The sequence below is a fragment of the Petaurus breviceps genome, unplaced genomic scaffold (genome assembly GCF_028583685.1).
Source record: "Petaurus breviceps papuanus isolate PSGF00001 unplaced genomic scaffold, PetGlider_PUasm1.0 90823, whole genome shotgun sequence".
NCBI lineage: Eukaryota > Metazoa > Chordata > Mammalia > Diprotodontia > Petauridae > Petaurus > Petaurus breviceps.
In genome coordinates, this window is record NW_027187352.1 from 4,309,311 (window position 1) to 4,331,720 (window position 22,410).

Consider the following 22,410-nt stretch of genomic DNA (forward strand, 5'->3'; position numbering starts at 1 on the left):
TTGGCTTTGAGGTAGGTATCAGCTCCTGGTAAAGTGGTGGGGGTTGGAGGAAGGGATCTAGGAAGCAAGAGAATTCACAGCACACAAGCTTAAGTTGCCACCAACAAACAGTTTTTTGGAGTTCTGCACCTCTAGTTCTGTTGGTCCCACCAGCTCTCCGAGAGACTCCCCCCAGGATCTTTGTCTCTCTCCCTACCCCTTCCCATCTCCTGGGGGTCCTGCTTCAGAAGCTTGAAAGGAATTAATAAGTATCTCCTCCCTCTCTTCCCACATGCTCCTTCTTAAATAAATCATGTCTCCCTTCTCCTCCCTTTCTTTTGTCTTTTTCTTCCCCTCTTCTCTCCCTCACTTTCTTCTGTCTTTTCCTCTCTCCTTTTCTTCTGTTTCCTCTTCTGTCTCTCTCCCTCCTTACTATCCTTCCCTCTCCTGTTTCTCCCTCCTTCTCTCCTTCTCTTTTGTCTCTATCCCTCTCTTCTATGTCTTCCACCCCCTGCTCCATCTCTCCCTCCCTCTCTTCTGTCTCTGTCTCCCTCCTTCTCTCCCTCTTCTTGTCTCTGTCTCTCCCTCCTTCTCTCCCTCTTTCTGTCTCTGTCTCTCCCTCCTCTCCCTCTCTTCTGTCTCTGTCTCTCCCTCCTCTCCCTTCTGTCTCTGTCTCTCTCCTTCTCTCCCTCTCTCTGTCTTTCCCTCCTCTCCCTGTCTTCTGTCTCTGTCTCTCCCTCCTTTTCTCCCTCTCTTCTGTCTCTGTCTCTCCCCTTGCCATTACCGCTCTCCTCCCTTCCCCTTTTGTATCTTTGCAGTTCTTTGTGCTCTGCCACAGCCTGCTGCAGCTGGCCCAACTCATGATCTCAGGCTACCTGAAGAGTTCCATCTCCACCATAGAGAAACGCTTTGGCCTGTCCAGTCAGACCTCAGGGCTCCTGGCTGCCTTCAATGAGGTATGTCCATTACCCCAACCCAGCTGTGCTCCAGGCTATCCCGGCACCCTGGGGAAGCAGGTGAAGGCATCTTCCTTCTCTCTCCCATTACCTGACTTCTGGACTCCACCCTTGGCTATGGTTGGTCTCCTCAGTGATACTCCCCTGTGGCTATGCCTTCAGGGACTCACCCTACCTCTTTAAAAGTAACAGTTGACTCTCCAAGAGGCAACACTATCTAGTGGGAAGACTCCTGTACTTCCTCTAACACCCTGTGACTTTCAACAGTCATATCCCTTCTCTGGGAGAATATGCCTCTACAGAAATAAAGGATTACATTAAATGACCTCTCCAGTTCTTCCAGTTCTAACATTCTACATTCTAAAGGTTCCTTTCAGTTCTAATGTTCTTTGTTCTAAGGTCTTTCCCAGTTCAAACTTTCTCTGTTATAAGGTCCATTCAGGTCTAATATTTTATGTTCTAAAGTCCCTCATAGAGCTCGAGTTCTATGTTCTAGGATACCTTTCCTTCCCCCTCAAATATTCTGGGATCTGTCAGCATTTTATATTCTGTAGTAATGTCCTTTCCAACTCTGATATTCTGTTAGTGTATGAACAAACAGTAAGCTCCTACCCTGGACTTGTTTTGTGAAGACTGGAACTGGCCAGAGAGACTCCTTTAAGGAGAATTGGGGTTGTCTTTCATCCCCACCACACAGTAGACCTGTTCAAAGTCACCAAATGCTTACCCCCACTACTGCCACCCCTCCTGGCCTCTGGAGCCTGAAAATGGAAAGTAGAGATTTTTCTATTGCATGCAACCATAAGCCAGTAGCCCCCTTTCTGAGCCTGCTTCCCCCTCTATAAAATGAGAGTACTAGAATAGAATAGCTGAAAGGCTAATTGTGGAATCATGAAACTGGGGAGCACCAGTCATCTCACATAGGAGAAAAGTGAAGCTCAGGAAGGGGAAATCAATCACCCCAAATCATGTGGCAAGTTGAAGCAGCCCTGACTCATAAACTCATAGATGTTAGGGTCAGAAAGGAATCCAAAGATCATTTAGTTCAACCTTTTCATCCCACAGAGGAGGAAAATAGGGATTAAGTTATTTGGTTAAGATCACATAGCAAGGTGATCAAAGAGAAGTTACATCCAAGGTCTCATGATTCATGGTTCTTAGGTCCTTTCCAACTTTTAAATTATGTGATTCTACCCAGAATCCCCCTATGTCTATAGCAGTTGGTTCATCCCCCCCCACCATGCCCTGGCTTGATGACAGTCTGGAGTTGGGAGCCTCTCCCATGTTCTTATTCTCTTTTTGAGGACTGCTAGGTGGGCATGAGGGCAGCTAGGTGACCCAGTGGATGGAGGACCAGGCCTGGAATCAGAAAGACTCATCTTCCTGAGTTCAAGTTCAGGCTTAGACATTTTCTAGATGTGTGACCCTAGGCAAGTCACTTAACTCTCTTTTCCTCAGTTTCCTTATCTGTAAAAATAAGCTGGAAAAGAAAATGGCAAGCCATTCCAGTATCTTTGCCGAAAAAAAAAAAACCACACACATGACAAAAAAACCCAAATGGAGTCAGAAAGAGAGTGATACAACTGAATAACAAGGTAGGCATGAGTATGCGAGTGAGCATGGGGATGGGAGTGAAGAATGGCAGGAGGCCTCTTGGAACAAGCTGTTTGGAGACAGGTGCATGGAGGAGGTGAGCCCAACCTGTAGACATAAGATCTAGCAGATGTTGTCCATTTTCAGCATCAAGTTAGCTTGGGGTCTAGGGGAAAGGGATGCAGAAGCTTTGGGGGCTAGAGTAAGAAAGAATTCTAGGGGGGTGGCTAGGTGGTGCAGTGAATAGAGCACCAGCCCTGGAGTCAGGAGGACCTGAGTTCAAATTTAACCTCAGACACTTAACACAAAAACTAGCCATGTGACCTTGGGCAAGTCACTTAACCCCAATTGCCCTCCAAAAAAAAAAAGTAATAAAAAAGAAAGAATTCTAGAGGTCATCTAGCCTAACATGTATCTTACAGGGAAACAAGCTGCAGCCCAGGGAGGTCCAGTCACTTTCCTGAAGTCACACTTAGAATTAGTGACAGAGTCAGGAATCAAAGCAAGGTCTTCTGACTCCTCATCCAGTGCACTTTCCTTCATTTGTAGAATTTTAGTAATCTGGACAGTAAGCTGATGGTGTCTCGGATTAGTCTTAAGTCTTGTAAATTTCCATAACATCAGACCATCACCACACCCCCATGCTGCTGGGTAGGGACCAAAGGCAAGAAGGATTTGGTATTCAGATAAACTACACAAGTTTGGGGCTTCTCAATGCTACAGCCCTCCCTTTGATAGTACAGAAGCATGAACATTCCTACATCAATCCATGTTCTTTCTTAAGCGTATGTCCAAGCCAGCTCTTTACCAACTATTCCATGCCACCTCCTATGGTAGATAGTACAAAGACTATTTTTCCCATTTTACAGAGGAGCAAACTGATATTCAGAGGAGTAAAGGAACTTGTGCATGGCCACACACAGCTGGTGGGTATTAGAACTGGGATTCAGTCTCAGGTTTCTTACCCCAGGTCCAGGGCTGTTCTTGGTCGATCGCATAGTGGTTCATGGAGAAGAAGTCAGTGTCTCAGCCTTTTACCCCTTCCTGACTCTTCTCCCTTGCAGGTGGGGAACACAGCCCTCATCGTATTCGTGAGCTACTTTGGGAGCCGGGTCCACCGGCCCCGTCTGATTGGCCTTGGAGCTGTCCTAGTCGCGGCGGCAGGACTCCTCATGAGTCTTCCCCATTTCATCGCTGAGCCCTATCATTATGACCACGTTAACCTTGGTGAGGGAGCCTGGTGGGAGCCTGTGGGAGATCTTACTCCGTTGATGGAACGGAAAGTTCTTGCAAGGAGTAGTGAGAAAGAAGCCTGAAAAATGGAGAAATATTAAGGCTAATAACAAGGGCAGACTTGTCCTTTTGGAAGATTATTTTGGCAAGTGCTTTAAAGTATGAATTAGAGAGGAAAGAAATTGGAGGAAGGTGGAGACTAGTTAGGAGCCCAGGCAAGAGGTTATGAGATCCTGAATTAGGCTGAATTGTTAGCATGAATGGAGTGGAAGGGACCAAGATGAGAGATGTTTTAGAAGTCAAATCTACAGGATTTGGAAAATGACTGGGTAAAGAATGGGAGGGGAAGGAAAGGAAAGAGTTAAAAACAATTCTAAGAGTAGGGATCTGGGTGCCTAGGAGGATGGAAAGTTGAAAGGAGAAGGTTTAGAGGGAAAGATGAGTAAGTTCCAGGAACCTGTTAAGAATGAGTGACCATTGGAGTACCTGGATGAAGGGGTGCAACAGGCAGCTGACATGTGGAACAGGAGCTATAGAGTTAGTGGTCCATGCCAAATCAAGGATATTCTATTTGATCTTGAAGGTGATAAGATACCATAGGTTTATTGAGTAGGGGATGTGACATGGTCAGACCTGGGCTTTAGGAGGATCAGTTTGATAGCTGAGGAGAGGCCCAAGGCCCAGAGAGAGCATGAAACAGTATTAGTGAAATAACAACTAGTCTTATCCCTGTATCTTCTTTAGGAAGAGGATGGATCCAAATGGAAAAGACTTAAGAAAGAGAGACCAACCAAAAGGCTGCTGCAATAGTCCAGAAAGTATAAAATGCTTCAGGGAACTCACATGAGACTAAGGACTGCTCAAAGGTTTCACATTTGATAATTAGGAACTCATTGGTGACCTGTGAGTAGGCTGGTTCTATAGAGTGGTGCAGTCTAATGCCAAAGTACAGGGAATGAGGAGTGAGGAGGGCAGGAGGAAATGGAGTCAAGTGTAGATGACACTTTCTACAACTTTGATGGGGAAAGGAAGGAGAAGGAGGTGATAGTAGCTTGGTGGTAGTAACAGAAAGGATATCTGAAGTATTGGTATTTAAGTACTGAAGAAAGTGCATTGAAAAGATGCTTACAGGCAAAAGGAAAGGATCCAGTAAAAAGAGAGAGAGAGATCAATGATTCGTGAGAAAGAGGGGATGATCATTGGGAAATGGTCCTAAAGGAGAGGAGATCAAAAATTTAAAGAATTTTTAAAAATTTAAACCTGAAAGGGACATCTAGTCCAATCTCTTCTGTTATTTTTTTCACGTGAGAAAACTGATATCCAAAGACAAGTGATTTATCCAAAGTCACACAGTAAGTTAGAGGCAGAGCTGAGAACCAATGTCTTCAGACCTAATGGTACTACAGTAGAGAAATGGCATTCCATCCTTTGAGACTGGAGGACAGATAGAGAAATGGATGAAGACAGAGAGAAGTTTTGAGGCATTGGAAAAGGGAACTGAGGAAGTTTGTAAGGTTTGGATCTTCTCAGTAAGAGTCTATTGTGCAAAGTCTTGGACCTCAGTTCCAAATATTACCATTGCAAAGAAAATCAAGTCAACAGGCATGTATCCAGCACCTAATATGTGTCAGATGCCATGCTAAGTGCTGAGGAACAGAAAAGAGATAGATAGATAGATAGATAGAGAGAGAGAGAGAGAGAGAGAGAGAGAGAGGCAGACAGATGGGTGGATGGATATAAGAATGAACAGATGAATAAATGAATGATAAATAAATAAATGACCCTTCCTCTCAGGGAGGCATCAGTAATGGAAGAGATAACGTGCAAACAACTATGTATATACAAGATATGGACAGGTAAAATTGGAGGTAATCTCAGTGGGAAGGCACTAAGATTAAGGAAGACAGCGAAAACCTTTTTGCAGAAGATTTTAGCTGAGACTTGAAGGAAGCCAGGGAAGCCTGGAAGTGGAGCTGATGAGGGAGTATTCTGGAAATGGGGAGCAGCCAATGAGAATGCCCAGAGTTGGGAGGTGGAATGTCTATTTTAAGGAAAAAAAACAAGAAGACCATTGACACTGGATTATCAAGAACATGGCAGGGAGGGTGCGTAAGGTGGGAGAAGATTGGAAAGGTAGGTAGGGACCAGGTTATGAAGGGCTTTAAAAGGCTTCATGTTTGATCGTGGAAGTAATGAGGAGCCATTGGAGTCTACTGAATAGGGTGTGTCAGCCTTGAACTTTAGGAAGATCCATTTGAGGGCTGATTGGAAGATGTTCCACAGTTGATTCAGGAAGACCAATTAGAAGGCTATTGTAGTAATCTAGGTGCAAGGTGATGAGGACCTATGCCAGGTGACAGTATTGGAGGAGAGAAGGAAGTGGATACAAAAGATGTTTCTGAGGTAGAACAGACAGAGCTTTGGCACCTGATTGGATGTAGAAGAGTAAGAAAGTGAGAAGTTAAGGATGATGTCTATGTTGTGAGGCTCGGTGACTGGAAGGATGGCTGTACCCTCAATAATAATGAAGTTAGTAAGGGGGTCAGGTTTGGGGCAGGGAAGAATAAGTTCAGTTTTGGACATACTGATTTTAAGGAATCTGCTAGATAGCCAGTTGGAGTTGTCCAATGAGCACTGTAGTTGCAAGCCTGGGAGTCAGGAAAGACTCCCTGGACATGAACTGGACATGTAGATTTGAGAATCATCTGCATAGAGATGGGAGCTGATGAGATAGCCAAATGAAATAGTATAAAAGAAGAGAAGAGGGCCCAGGACAGAGCCTTGGGAAGGTTATGATTCTACAGAGTAAACAGAAAAATACATAAATATGATTGTAGAGCTGGAAAGACTCTATAATATGAAAGGTCAGAATTGGGAGGAAACTTCAAGGTCATTTAGTCCAACATCCTCATCGTACAGCCCAAAGAAACTTGGGTCCACAGATGTTAAGGGGCTCACCCAAAGACACTGGGAAGTGAGTAGCAGGGTCAGGATTTGAATATTGGTCATCTGGCTTCAAATCCAGCTCCACTATTCCACAGGGCATCCTGGCAAGGGCATGGAACCAATACACCACATAGTATATCAGAACTGGAAGGGATCTTGGAACAGAGGCTGTAGAATTTCAAAGTTGTAAGGAGCCTTAGAGATCTTTTAATCCAAACCCAGGGTTTTTTTGAGGAGGAAACTAAAGCCCCAGGAGAGAAAGGAAGGTCATAAACAAATAATAACAGAGCTGGGACTTGAACCCAAATCCAATCATTGAAATTCAATATTTCTATTATCAACACAGTCTCCCTGAAATAAATGACCTGATTTTAGAAAGAGAGAACATCCACTGAAATACTCAAATATGCATATTGTGTGTGTGTATTAAAAAGTCTTACAAAATTTGTTTGCCAAATATTTGCAGTTTATATGAGGTGAGCAAGTATTATTGACTTTCTTGGTTGAGGGTATGCTTTTATTACACAGGGAAGATGTGTCTGTCCTGGAATAACCTCTAAATAAACCCCAAAATGAAGGTAAAGGGTATAAATTTGAACTCAAGGGGGAAAAGGCAATCTAATCCAGTAGTTTAGTAATTATTAAAGTTTAGAAGGGACCTCAGACACTGTCTAGTCAAACTCTGCCTTTTTATAGATGAGGGAACTGAAGCACAGGAAGTTAGTGACAGACTTGGTCAGAGGGACCTTAGAGACTTTTAGACACCATCTAGTCCAGGAATTCTTAACCTTTTTTATGCTACAGATCCCTTTTCCAGGAGTCTGGGGAAGCCTCTGAACCCCTTCTCCACAATAATGTTTTAAATGCATTAAATAAAAATACATAGGATTTATAAAGGTGACCAATTATATTAAAATAGTTGTCAAAATATTTTTAAAAAGCAAGGTCATGGCCCTTAGGTCAAGAATTTCTGATTCTAGTCTGGCTCTCTCATTTTAAGGCCCAGAGAGGGGAGATAATTTGTCTGGGGTCACACAAGCAGAAAATAGTAGAAGTGACATTAGAACCCAGGTGCTCTGGCTCTTAATTCAGTGCTCCTGCTGTTCAGGTCAGTGTTCTTTCTTCTCTATACCATGAAGGTGGGAAGGAGGTGGGGGCAGAGGCCAGAATACAGAAGAGGGTCTGACCTAGGGGTAAGTGGAGAGGATGAGTAATGAATGAACTGAGTGTGACTGATCACTATGGTGACTTTCCCTACTTCCCCATTTACCTGTTCTCCCTATTTGTTTCCACAGACCTGCCTCAGGACTCTGGCTCTTCTTTATGTTTGCTGTCCCAGGCCCCAGCACTAGCCCTGACCTCTGCCTTAGTCTCAACCCCAAACAATAGCAGCTGTGCCTTATACTCGGAGGCCCCACAGATAGTGGTGGTGGGGCTCATGTTCCTGGCACAGACCCTGCTTGGTGTGGGTGCCGTGCCCATCCAGCCCTTTGGAATCTCCTACATTGATGACTTTGCCCACCCCAGCAACTCCCCCCTCTACTTAGGTAAGAGTCAAACATGCTACCCTCAGCCAGGACCCTGGGGAGCTGGGAGAAGGAATTAAAGACTAAGGCTGATGTGAGATTTGCAAATAAGATTGTAGAGAAGGTTGGTGTTAGAGTTAGCATTGGGATTAAAGGTAAGGGTGAGAATGGGTTTAAATTGTGTTTGTTAGGACTGGATTAGGATTTGGATACAATATTCAGATAGGGTTTTGATTTGGAGGTAGAGTTAAAGGTATACTTAAGTTTGGGGCTAGGTTTAAGGATTTGGACTGAGGTTGGGGTTTCAGTTCAATTTTGACTTGGGGCTGGCTTAGAGTTGGGGTTAGGGTTAATAGAGCAATTGGGGATAAGGATTAGGTTTAGGGTTAAAGGGTGATATTAATGTTAGAACTGGGTTGAATTCATTTTGGAATGAGGTTCATGGTGGTTGTTAGGTATGGCTGGAGTGGTATTGGGATTAGGGTTAGGTGTGAAGACTGGATTTTCAGTTGGAGAGGCAGCTAGGATGCCTGGACATGGAATGGGAAATGAACTGAGTAAAAATCCTGCCTGAGACTATTACCAGCTGTGTGACCCTGGGCAAGTCACTTAACCTCTGTCTGCCTCAATTTCCTCATCTGTAAAATGGAGACAATGTTATCAATTGTTATGAGGATAAGATTAAATAATATTTGCAAATCTTAAAGAACTATATAAATACTAGTTGCTGTTATTTACCATTGAGGTTGAGGTGAGCAGGGTTTAGGACTAAGATTAGAGGTAAATTTTAGGATTCAGCTTTGGGTTGGAATTAAAGTTGGACTAGGTTGGGTTTGTGGTTGTGTTTAGATTGTGATTAGGACTAGGCTCAAAATTGGGGTTTCAATTAGGCTTACCATTAGTTAAAGGATAAACCTTGAGTTTAGGGCTAAGAGATCATCTAGGAGCTTTCCTTGACCAGACAATGGGTATTGAGGGAGCTTTTCTCCCATCAAAACAAGAAGCCTTTCTAGAGATGGTAGGGGAATGTTCTGATGCTGAATCATTGGAAAGAAGTGACTTGATCCCACCTCCTGACAACAAAATGAAGGACTTAAACTGCAGAGTAAGAAATATATTTTTCTTGATGTGGTCACTATAGGAATTTCTTTTGCTTGACTCCACATAGTTGTTACAGGCATTTTATTTTTCTTGGTTTTTTTTGTTCTCAGTGAAGGAAGTGGTTAGGGGATTTCTTCATTGAAAATAATAATTTTTTTTTGGTAATGAATGAAGTGGCTTGGTAGAAAGTGTGGAAGAGCATTTAGGTTTCTTCACTTTAATTTGAGTTGGACTATCTCAAGATGGATTAGGCTGTCTCAGGAAATTGAGAATTCCCCATTATTGGAGGTCTTCAAGGAGAGGATAGATGGTTACTCATCAAGGATGCTTCTAAAAGGTGTTCCTTTTTGGGTCATCTGAAGGTCATCTGAGATTTCTTCCAACTTAGAGATTCTGTGAGGCTTTGGGGGAATGAGAAGTATGTGTCAGGGCTTTGGACAAGAAGGCCTGGGCTATCCCTTAACCCAAGATTCTATGCCATGAACAGGGATCCTGTTTGCTGTGACTCTCATTGGACCAGGGTTGGCCTATGGGCTTGGAGGCCTCATGCTGAGGTTTTATGTGGATATTGATCGGATGCCTGAAGGTGAGTTCCCTTTCTCTAATTCTCCCCTTCCTATCTTTCTACCACTGGAAATGGAGGGGAGGAGGGAAAAGAAGGAAGAGAGTAATAATCCCAGAGATCCAGAGACAACATGGAACAAGATTAGTGGGGCATTACAACCGGTTTTATTGCAGCATCCAATTGATTTTGTCTACTCTGAAGGTCTGGTGCTGTGCTCAGTGCCATGAGAGAAGACAAAAGGAAACAAAATCCTTATCCTGAACTTTCATTTTTTGGTACTTGTATACCTAATGCCTAGTTCCCTGATTGGCACATAATAATAAATGTTTGTTGATTGATTTAGGAAAATTTGAGGAGAGACAGAGGCAGAGACTGATTTCAGTTGGGGAAGTGGAGGCGGGGAGGGAACGGAGAATTGGTGCTCTGGCAATGCTAGGCTTGCGGAAGCCTTGGTTTATATATCTTAAAACAATGTAGAAAAAAGGGTCCTGTTGTTACTTTCTTTTAGTTCAAAGAAGAGGCTGAAGCCTCAGGAAAATGATTCTGGATCTTTCAAAGGGGGAACAGGATGCCCAGACACTAAGTCCCTAGGTCCTCCTGGAACCAGGAAAGGGATGGGGTGGAGCAGTGAGGTGCAGTAAGGGGAAGCCTTGCTCAGTTTTCGAGCTGCCCAGACCTGTCTCTGGCCTGTGGTGGCAACTTCCTAAAACCAGATGCTTAGCACTGCAGTGAGTCTTGGCTTCTGGGAAGCCACTGCAGGGGCCACCACCACCACCCTCCACCACCCCTATCCCGGGATGCACAAGGAAACTCAGGGAAAGGAAGGGCCATGGAGGGCTGCAGCTTTCTCTTTCGGCTTATTTTTTTTTTTTAACTTTTGTTTTCAGTTGAAAAGTATTAATTTTCTCTCCTTCCTACCTCCCCCTTACGTTTTTGAAAAAAAGAAAAGAAAAGAAAAAGAAAATTCTTTAAAAAAAAATGCAGTCAAGCCAAACAAATTCCCACATTGGCCAGGTCCAAAAATATATGCTTCATTCTGCATCCTGAGTCCATCACCTGCCTCTCTGTCAGGAGATGGGAAGCCTGCTTCATCATCAGTCCTCTTGGGCCTCGGCCTGATTTCACATTACTCCCCTTCATATATTCTGTTACTAGCAAATCATTTTACTCCACATTCCCCAACCTAGTCCTGCCCCTTCCTCACTCCCATTTATGAAAACAGTCCCCTAGGCCTGGGACACAGTCTCTCCTCATTTTTACCTGTCAGAAGCATCAGGCTCCCTTCAAGGCCCAGCTCATGTGCCCTGATTTCCAGGAAGTCTTCCCTGAGTTTCCATCTCTGTCTTTCCTCACATTTCCTTTGGGCTCCTTTCCTGGATCTCTCCTTTCCCCTTTTCACAGTCTATCTTGCATCCTAGTTACTTACGTAATTCTTGTATCACTCTCCAAACCCTCACTCCCATCTGGCCTCAATACCCTCCCTATTAGATTATAAACATGAGGTCAGGGACCATATCATCTTCACCTTTGTCTTACCCTTTCCTCAATGCCTCCCCAGACCTGTGGGTCCCAGGGCCAAATCTCTCAGCCTTATTTGATTTCTTCTGAAGGCCTAACTTAAAATTCCTAGGGATGACTTTCCTAGCCCTTTAATTTGCTATGCTCCCTGGGTTCAGAGACCTGCTGCTCCTTTCTCTAATTACCTTCCTTCCTTCCCCTACTGCTGCCCCTACAACAAGACCTGGATAGAGTATCTGGTCCCTATTTTCCATTCACTTCAAAAAGTGCCCGCCATGGCAAAGGGACAATGCTAACCTCTGGAGTTGCAAAGGTATGTGACTGAAATAGCATCTGCCCTCAAGTATTCTGTATTCTGACTCCATTTCTCACTCCCACTCTGGACCACAAGCTTGTATTTTCAAAGTTTATTTGTATTTCCCCTCACAAAGGAAAGAGAAAAGAATGTGTGCATTCAGAAACAATGGCTCCTATCTCTGCATCACTTGAAATTTTCAAGGCACTTTCCACACAACAGCCTTTGAAGGGAGGGAGGTGGTCTTATTGCCATTTTACAGATGAGAAAACTGAGACTCAGAGCAGTTCCTAAGATTCATCAATTGCATAGGATTTAGGTCTGGGAAAGGGCCATGGTTATCAGTTAATCCACTCCCTTTATTTCACAGAACACAATGAGCCCTTTAGGGGGTGGGAAAAACAGTTGGACTAAGATCCCACAGTTACAAGTAGGAGTCAGGCCATCAACAAGCCTTTATTGGTGCTTACTAGTATACATATATAGATCGATAGATAGGTGCTCTGTGGGTACTTATTGGGCACTGAGGTAGGCAGGAAGGGGGCAGGGAAGAGAGGATGCCATGAAAAACAAGAAAAGGGCCCCTGCCCTTGGGGAGCTTCGAGGTGGTTTTTAAACCCAGGCCTACCGCCTCTGAACCCAGGGCCTTCTCTCTTTTTCCTGTAATGTCATACATACATACATACATACACACATACACACACACATGCGTGCGCGTATATGTGCATATACACATGCATATATGATAAATTTGCTACATATCAATCACACGCACATCACATATGTATACATGTACACACATAGCTAGGCATGCACCGCACATGTATGTACTTGTGTGCATACATACACAGACACACATACATGCATGTGTGTGCATACATATATATATATATATATATATATATATATATATATATATATATACAAACATACAACTTCCTGGCCCTGTTGCCTTGAATTTCATTGAAGTCCTTATGATAAGATACCTCCCCTAACTCCTCTGCACATTTGAGGGGGAGGACGATGTGCATGGAATTTTGAATTTAGTGTAAGGTTGTTGTTTTTTTTAATATACTGATTTTTTTGTTGTTGTTGATTTCTTTCTCATCTTCCTCTTCCATATATTTGTACACATCACTTTAAGTCTGCAAAATGCCCATCTGTTCCCAAGAGCCTTCTGATCATAGGATCATAGCTTTGGAGCTGGAGGGACCCCAGAAGCCTTCTAACTTGACCCTCATTCTACAAATGAGGAAAGAGGCCCAGAGAGAAGGGACTTACTTATTTTAAGATCACATAGTTATTAATCGGCAGAACAAAGGCTGAAGGCCTGATTCTAAACCCACCTGCCAGCATATAAACTTGATAATTTATTCTTTAACTCAGGTTTTGTATGCTTAGTCCAGTGCTCATGAAGTGCTCTAGCCTGGAAACCCCTCACCACAAAGATCTGCCTGCACCCTTCCTGGCCCAGAAAAGCGCCCTTGCATCCAGGAACAATTAATTGTCATGAGGCCATTTTGTTCCTCTAGACCAAACTCATTGGGCCATTTTATAAGACCAGGTTCTTTGTCAATGTCATTTTTGGTTGTCTGTTTCACCCTCATTCTTTCTGAATTACTGGCTAACTTTCTTTTCCTCCCTCCAAGGGAGACAGTATAGTATTCATAGTATTAAATCCAGTATTTAAAGGTAGAGGAAGTGGCTCTGAATCATGGGCCTACTCCTTACTACTTACATGAGCTAGGGCTAATCATTTCCCCTCTCAGGGCCTCAGTTTTCTCATTTGTGACATGTTGGGTTAGTGGTCCCTAAAACCTCTTTCTGTCCTAAATCCTGTAAAGCCTTCTGCCTTGGACTCCAAGACTCTGATCCAGGCAGAATAGAATGGGCTTTGTGGGCCTGAATCTGAAAGTCATAGACCCTCACAGGACTAAGAAATTGGCTGGTCTAGCTAGAATAAACCATTGCCTATGGAGGATTATTGCCTATGCCCTATGGGGTGGGGGGTGATTCCCACCTTCCCCATGAAACAGCTTCCCAGCTTGCTGCCTTGTTTGAATTAATATGATTATCTTTTATGAAAAGACACCTCCCTCAACTCCTGCAGATTTTGGGGAGAGGAGAGAGGAGGAAGGTCTTTGTGTGTAGAATATTGAACATGTTATCAGATTTTATTTTTTGTTGCACTGATTAGTTTTGCTGATTTCTTTCTCATTTCCTCTTTTTAAACATTTCTATTTTAAGAGATGACTCTCTGAGAGGGGGAAGGGAATAAATGAATGAATGAAATATTTATTAAGCATTTACTATGTGCAAAGCACTGTGGGGACACACATAGAAAAATAGGACTGTTCCACTCTCAAGGAGTTCATGTTCTAATGGGGGAAGATAATACATATGGACAGTTTCAGCCACAAGTGAGATGGAAAAGTCCCATGGTTCTTAGGGTGCAGGGACAAAACAGATGGTAATGCATCTTCTTTAATATCAATTCCACTGATAAAAATCACTTCCTTTTCTGATGTGGAGCCATCTGACAGTGACAGAACTTTCTGGGTCTTCAGAAGCTGGGGCAGTAGCCTCTGCAGGAGGCTGGTCAGGCTACATCTGCAGGATGACGGATAAGGGTGCTGGGCTAGAAACACTGCTATTCCAAAGGGCCTTGGGATGGATACAAGTGGAAGTTTAGGTGATTTAAAAACAAAAGACATTGTTAAAAAAAAATTTTGGAGGGGGGAAGGCAGGGCAATTGGGGTTAAGTGACTTGTCCAAGGTCACACAGCTAGTAAGTGTCAAGTGTCTGAGGCCACATTTGAATTCAGGTCCTCCTGTCTCCAGGGTCGATGCTCTATTCACTGTGTCACCTAGCGGCAACACCCCCCCCAAAAAAAAATTTTTTTTAATCCTCTATCTCTGCATCATTTGGAATAGGTATAAAACTAGAAAGAAGATTCAGACTAAGTCTCTCAGCTGGAAGTTAGAGGCCATCTATTCCTGAACACAGGCTGTCTCTGCCACTGACTGACTGTGTGACCTTTAGCAAGCCCCTCTACTTCTCTCTTCTTCTCTCATCTATAAGGTAGCTGGGTGAGACAGTGGATAGAATGCTGGACCTGGGGTCAGGAAGACCTAAATTCAAATCTGGTCTCAAACACTTTAGCTGTGTCACCCTGGGCAGGTCACTTAACCCTGTTTGACTCAGTTTCCTCATCTGTAAATGAGTTGGAGAAGGAAATGGCAAACCATTCCAGTGCATTTGCCAATAAAACTGCAAATGGGGTCACAAAGAGTCAGACATGACTGAACAACAACCAATTCCTTACAGGAACACATTGACAAGGAATCTTGAGTGAGGTTGGGCTGGGACAGGAGTCAGCAAATGACGCTGCCCTCTATTTGCTTTTCTCTGGCCCCCTAGGAATAGATTGGGGGAAAAGAAACCCAGCCCTGAGAAGCGGTCATCCAGTCTGGAGGATCATGTGACCTCCTGCCCATTCTGTTTCCCAATTACTAGGAAATTCTCAGAGAAACTGGAAGGGAGGAGGGTGTGAACAGTATCCAGTCCTGGGCTTGAAGCTTTGCTGAACTGTCAGCTTCCTGAGGATTCTAGCTTTCCCTGCCTCCTGGTCCAGGGCCTCTTTTCGTTTGGCTCCAGTTCTTCCTCCTTTCTTCATTTCTGAAGCCTGGGTTGAGCCTCACTGTCCTCCCTGGTCTCTGGTTCGGTCTGGCATGACAATGACTTTCCCCTTTCCGCTCCTTTTGTCACTGCAATGGAATACCAATGCCTGGCACCTCCTCCCCCTTTCCCTTACCACATCCTAGGGATCTTATTTACAGAGGAAAGGAGAACATATAAATTTAGAAATAATATACCAGGGGAAGAGAAGGAGACATCAATATAGAATAATAGGCTGTTGGAATTGGAAGGAACTTCAGAAGGAATTTCTGGTCCTACCCTCTCATTTTACAGATAGGAAAACTGAGGCTCAGAAAGATTGAGATCTGATGCCTAAAGTCACACAGCTGGAATTGGTGGATTCAGGACTTGAACCCAGACCTTCTGACTCTAAATTCAGACCTTTTCCTGCTATATACTGTGTACACAAAAGATTTCTGTCTAGCTTATCTATGTGGTACTCAATTTATTAATCTATCCCAACAAGGGGTATTCAGAGTATAAGATTTGCTATCAGAAGTCCTGAGCTCAAATGCTGGCTCTGCCACTGACTGACTATGTGACCTTTAGCAAGTCCCTTTACTTCTCTCTTCTCTCATCTTTAAGGTAGCTGGGTGGTACAGTGAATAGAGTGCTGGACCTGGGGTCAGGAAAACCTAAATTCAAATCTGCTCTCAGACACTTTAGCCGTGTCACCCTGGGCAAGTCACTTAACTATCTTTGCCTCAGTTTCCACCTCTGTAAATGAGCTGGATAAGGAAATGGTAAACCATTCCAGTGCATTTGCCAATAAAACTGCAAATGGGGTCATGAAGAGTTGGACAGGACCAAACAACAACAAATTCCTTACAAAGACATGAATTGGTGTAAGGCTAGTTTTTCTGGATCCTGTTTTGAGAGGTCCGGAATAATGATGCCTATAAAAATGGATCAAGGTAGTAGAAAGAGCTCTGGATTTGGCGGGTATTTCCTAGCTGTATGGCGTTGGACAGACGATTCACTTTCTCTCTCTAGGATTTAATTTCCTCATCTCTGAAAAAATCTCGTAAGACCCTTTCCAAATGCCCTGTATGATATAGAAGATTCCTGAAACCTCCTTGTGCTATGGTATGAAGGCTACCACAAAATTATCCCTGGGGCTCCCTGTCTTCTGCCCAGGTCAGACCCCACCAGGAATACTGTGTTCAGTTCTGATGCCACAGGAGAGGAAAGGCAGAGACAAGCTGGCATGAGCCCAGAGAAGGGTTACCAGGCTGGAAGGAGAATGGAAACTTTGCCATATGAGCATCAGTTAAACAAATTGGTGATATTTTATCCAGACAAGAGAAGACTTAGGAGGAAAGTGATAGCTATCTTCAAGTATTTGAAAGATTGTCTTGAAGAAGAGGTTAGGATTGTTCTGCTTGGTTCCCCCAAGGGCAGGAAGAATGGGACGGAAATTACTGGGAAGCAGGTTTTAGTTCAGTACAAGAAAGGACTTTTTAATAATAGGATCTTAGTTTTAGAGTAGGAAGAGACCTCAGGACATCTTGTAAAACTGCTTCATTTTCCAGATGAGGAAATTGTCACAGGTGGCGAAAGAGGCAAGATTTGGACTCAGGCCCTCTAACTAGAAATCCAGCACTCATCATAAGCTGTCCCCTGATCCCAGGCTGGAAAGGACTCTCTCAGGGTACAGTGGGCTCCTTGATACTGGATGTCTTAAAGCAAAGACTGGATAATTACTTCTTAGGGAATCTGCAACTGGACTTGGTGTGGATTATGGGTAGAAATAGATGCCATCCAAGATCCCTTCCAACTCAGAGACTCTTAGGTGCTATCAAAGAATTTATGTCAGAGCTGGAAAGGACCTTAGAATCACAGAATCATGGGAAGATCTTCCCTGGATCAACTCAAAACTTTCATCTTTGCAGCTTCTGCCCTTTGCTTAGTCCTGGTAGAATGAAAACTCCTTGAGAACAAAGACTATCTCACTTCTGTATCCCTGGCATGTGGTGCAGGCCTGGAATATAACAGGCACTTAATAAATAATTGTTAATCAATTGATTCTGCTTTCAGTTTAATCCCTCTTCCACGTGATGGCCTTTTAAATAATTGAATACTTCTCATTTTTTTCTCCCAAAGTCATGTGTCTTGTTCAGTTGTTTCAATCACATCTGGCTCTCCATGAACCCATTTGGGGTTTTCTTGGCAAAGATACCAGAGTGATTTGCCATTTCCTTCTCTAGCTCATTTTATGGATGAGCAAACTGAGGAAAACAGGGTTAAGTGACTTGACCAGGGTCACACAGCTAATAAGTGTCTAAGACCATATTTGAATTCAGGTCTTCCTGACTCCAAGCCTGGTACTCTGTGCCTCCTCACTGCCCCAAAGCCTTGTGAACTCCAGATTAAATATCCCTAGTTTCTTTAGAAATGTAGACTTCTGTATGGCATAAAGTCCTCTTACCATCCTGGGTGCCATCTCCTGAATTCACACCAGTGTCTCAATGCCCTTCCTAAAATATGAAGCCCAGAATGGAATAAAATTCTCCAGATATGTTCTGACCAAGGAGAAGAACAGCAAAATTATTACCTCTCTCTTTCTGAGCCCTGTGCTTGTGTTAATGGGACCTAAAATTGAGTTACTTTCTTTGAACACTTGACTTTTATACAATGAACTCATGTTGCATTTGCAAGTCTTCCAAAAGCCCCAGATCTTTTATCAGATGAACTGCTTGCTGTCTACCTGTGAGAAAGCATTCATTTGAACTGCTATATTCCAATCAGTATTAATCAGTTTGAAATGATACCATAGGAGATAGTAATTATAAGTTCTGTATATCAGGCATCAGAACTACTACAGATTGTAAATTTACTTGTTTAATCATAGGAAGCTAACTGGAGACCCTCCACCCTTGTTCTTCCTTGTCATGGGGACCAAGGCTAGTATGGCAAAGGTGACACAATTACATGGAAAGTCCTGCAATTTATTTTTGTACCTCTGAACTATTCTCTCTTGCCCACCATGAACAAGTGACCATCTTTTGACTACTTAGTCAGTGGAGATGTCCCATGCTTCACCCCATCTGTTACACTGCTGCCAGTATATAACTTTTGGCCCTCAAAAGCAAGGTCTGACAACCAATAAGATGTTGTATTTTACCGTACCTCTTTTGCATATTTGACTATCAAACCCTATAAAAACAAGATCCCAGAAGAAGGGGGCATCAAAGACCATGAAGAAGATCCAAGGTCCAATTCATTAGAGGGGACCAGGGACTCTTTAATGAAGTGCCATTAGCTCTGAGCTCTGCCTCAGTTTCTTTTATTGCATAGACTGGACAATTTTACTCCCCACATAACTATCCCCTTCTCTACTTTGGAGTTTATTTCTTTTTAACCTAAACCTTGGACTTTACATTTATGACTATTATATGCCAGCGTTGAATTCAGTACTGATAAAGCAAAAGTGCATCCTAAGTGCTTTTAGATTTATAAAGCACTTATGTTGTAATAGCCCTATATGGCAGGTAGTGAAAGTACTAGCACCTCCATTTTACAGATGAGAAAACTGAGACTCATACAGACTAACTCAAAGGAACTCAAAACCAAGTTCAATGTTCTTTCCACCGTGCCACATAAAAGGATACTGAAGAGTCAGTCCATTGTTCCAAGCTGTTCAGAACTTCTGAGGTCCCAGTTCTGTCACTTAGCATATCATTTGTCCCTCCCAGTTTTATGTCATCTCTAAGCTCCAATGCCATCTCTGCGTTCATCCAAATCGTTGATAAAAATGCTGAATAGACAGACACAAGGACAGAGCCTTGTGACGTTCCTCTAGAGGTTTATTGCCTCCAGAATAGTTTTAATAGTTCTTTTTGTTGTCTTGGCCCTCATCCCAAGCCAGGGATCCTTCTGGATGCTTACATTCATAGCCTGATTCTTCTAGAACTGTGCCCTTTCCTATCCATCCTTGCCTTTCTTACTTACTTACATCTTCTCCGAATGACTTTTAAAAATCTAAGTGGGTCATGGGATTTGGAGCTTGGAAGAACTTTAGTGATTATCAATTCCAACCCCCTCATCTTTTATAAATGAGGAGACGGCTGCTCAGAGAGCTCAAATTACTTGCCCAAGGTCACACAGCCAGGAAGGAGCAGAATGAGGATTCCAACCCACACCTTCCGACTCCAAAGCCAAGGCACCACGCCACTGCCTCTCCATCAGTTTTCTATGCATTCACATCTTACGGTGACCCCCCCCTTCTTCATTAATGTAACTTATGCTTACACCTCTTAAATGTTCCTCTTGAGAAGTTTCCATCCTTCAGAGCCCAACTTTCCCTGTAAATCACTAAATCAGGGGTTCTGAGGCTACCTGTCTTTTCTCTGAACACTAAAATATGCTCTCAAAAGCTTTCGGTCATGCATCAGGGCATGCCATGATTTCCCCTCTCTAGCTGTCTCTGGGACAGAATGGTCACTGTCTCCCAGGGTTCCCCTTAATTTCTACCTCAGCAGCCACTTCCTCCTTGTTGGTCAGGCTCAGGTTAAGAATAGCACTTCCCCTCACTGCTCCATCTTCCTCCTGAAGGAAGAAATTATAATTGAGGCAAATCAAGAATTTATCAGTTGGTCTGCTTTTAGCACAGAGCTCTGGTGCGTGGTGCCTGGATAACCGGAGGCCCCTCTCACTACTATATAGCATTTCCAGGCTGGTTGTTACATGCTTCTGGAAATCATCAAACTGCACCCTCACCCTGCCGCACCCTCTCATGTCAGGTTTTCTGTAGTACATAGTGCCACAGTGATTTTCATCTATCACTTCTATCTCTCCATTTTTATTTTCCCTTTCCATAATAAAATATAGCCTCTTCTTATACTATTTGAGCAGCTAGGTGGAGCAGTGGATAGAATACAGTGCCTGGAGTCAGGAAGACCTGAGTTTAAATCTGGCCTCAGACATTTACTAGCTATGTGACTCTGGATAAGGCACTTAGCTCTGTTTGCCTCAGTTTCCTCATCTGTAAAATGAATTAGAGAAGGAAATGACAAATCACTCCAGTATCTCTGCAGAAAAAACCCCAAACGGGGTCAAAGATACCACTGAATGACAACAATAAACTTTAGAATATAGAAGTTTGGGGCTGACAGGGACCTTTAGAAATAATAAAAAAATAAATAGTAGCCGTTAGTATGTACATAATGCTTTAAATTTTTTGGAGCTGAGAGGGACCTTAGAACAGAGGAAGCTGGAAAGGACTATTAGAGCACAGAATGCCAGGGCTGTCAGGAAGCTTGGAACATAGGGCATCATACAATCATAGATTTAAAGCTAGAAGAGACAGGAGAGAACATCTAGGCCACATGCCTCACTATACAGATAAGGAAACTGAGGCATAGAGTTAAGTCATTTGTCCAAGGTCACACAGCTAAGTCTGTGGCAAAGCCAAGGTGGCAGCCCCAAAGATCTCAGCACTCAGAAAGTTAGTGTGGAAGTGAACTTGGAAGCTCATGGCCCATCCCTGTCATTCAAAGATGAAGCAACGCAGCCCCAGGGGGAGTGACTTGTCTAAGGGGGTAGCACTAGTAAGCGTGAAGTTAGCCTTTTAACCCACATCTCCTGGCTGTTGATCTAGGGCTCCTTTCACACATTTTCCATCCATGCTCTCATTGGCTTCACCCCCACTGTGAAGCAGGTGAGGTGGTTATCCCTAATTTAAAGGAAAGGAAATTGAGTCCTAATATGAGAGGATTTGCCCAAGGTCACACAGTCTGACTCCAGGGTCTCTAAGGGGGATCATCACAAGTGACCTTGACACAGGGAAGTATTCATGGGATTAGAGTATCCAGAGGAGGAAGGGACTGGATTTGTTCAGTCCAACCTCATTATTTTCAGAGGAGAAAAATCAGGCCCAGAGAAAGGGAATGACTTGAACATGATTTATGTAAACAAGGTCCTCAGACTCCAGTGGGTTCCCTCTCCCTTCACCACAGCATCCCCATGTACTCACTTGGCTCTGGTTTCTTTTCCAGGAGGCATCTCCTTGACTCCAAAGGACCCACGCTGGGTGGGTGCCTGGTGGCTGGGATTCTTGGTCTCTGCTGGTGCTGTGACCTTGACTGCTCTTCCTTACTTCTTTTTTCCCCGAGAGATGCCAAAGGAGGAGCAGGAGCTTGGTTTCCGGAAACAGATCTTACCATCACTGGATGACAAAGTAAGGACTCTTGGTGCCAGGGACTCTACCCCCTTACATCTCTTCTGTTCTAGTGTGTAAGGTCCTCTTTCAAGGCCAAGAGCAGGGTCAAGGACAGAGCTCCGTGGCACTTCCCTAGAGACATCTTGCTCCCAAACAAAGCTAAAAGAAAAAAAAAAGCCATTTTTGTTGTTCATGAAATTCTGGCTGGGAAGGGAAAGAAAGGAAAACAGAGGGCTATAGGGGACAAAGCTCAGGGCCTGCTCTTTACCATCTCCCACTTCCAATTAATTATACTTCCCTGGGGTCCCACCATGTGTGAGAACTTACTTCCGCTGGGCTTCTGGTTTATGTGGCATAATGTTATTTGGAGATGGGGGCAGGGTTATGTTTAATGAAGACTCTAAGTTCTAACATTCAGAGCCCTTTCCTATCTTTTTAGGCCTGTGGCACATGTCACAGGCCCCTGACAAATTGCAGAGGAATCATAGGGTTGTAGGATTAGAATTTATGGGAACCTTTGAGATCATCTAGACCAGAGATATCCAACTCCTGGCCTATGCCTCAAGACTCTGGAGTGGGCCTGAACCAGATTAAAAAGGAATTGAAAAGTGTTTAACAAGAAAATGTAAATACAATGCAAAATAGATAACATTAGTTTGTGATTTTCTAAGTCAATACACAGAATTCATTTCTATTTCAGTTTGATGCCACTGAAAACCCCTTGATTGCCCTTATTTTATGTAGGACTAGGGTGGGACTGAAGACCAGAGAGAATAAGTGTCCTGCCCCTGGTCACACAAGGAAAGGACTGGAGAAAGGGAGATCAGTAATTGCAGAA

General features: G+C 43.5%; 1 protein-coding gene across 3 annotated transcripts in view; it reads left to right on the top strand.

The window, feature by feature from the left end:
- Window positions 1-22,410, top strand: part of SLCO2B1 (solute carrier organic anion transporter family member 2B1) — a 101,178-nt gene that overhangs the window by 26,627 nt on the left and 52,141 nt on the right. For all 3 annotated transcript variants that reach the window (XM_069070856.1, XM_069070858.1, XM_069070857.1), the window contains 5 exons: window positions 798-935; window positions 3,593-3,755; window positions 8,003-8,254; window positions 9,822-9,920; window positions 21,409-21,590. In XM_069070856.1, the coding sequence (XP_068926957.1) occupies window positions 798-935; window positions 3,593-3,755; window positions 8,003-8,254; window positions 9,822-9,920; window positions 21,409-21,590 (834 nt within the window). The remainder of the gene's footprint in view (window positions 1-797; window positions 936-3,592; window positions 3,756-8,002; window positions 8,255-9,821; window positions 9,921-21,408; window positions 21,591-22,410) is intronic.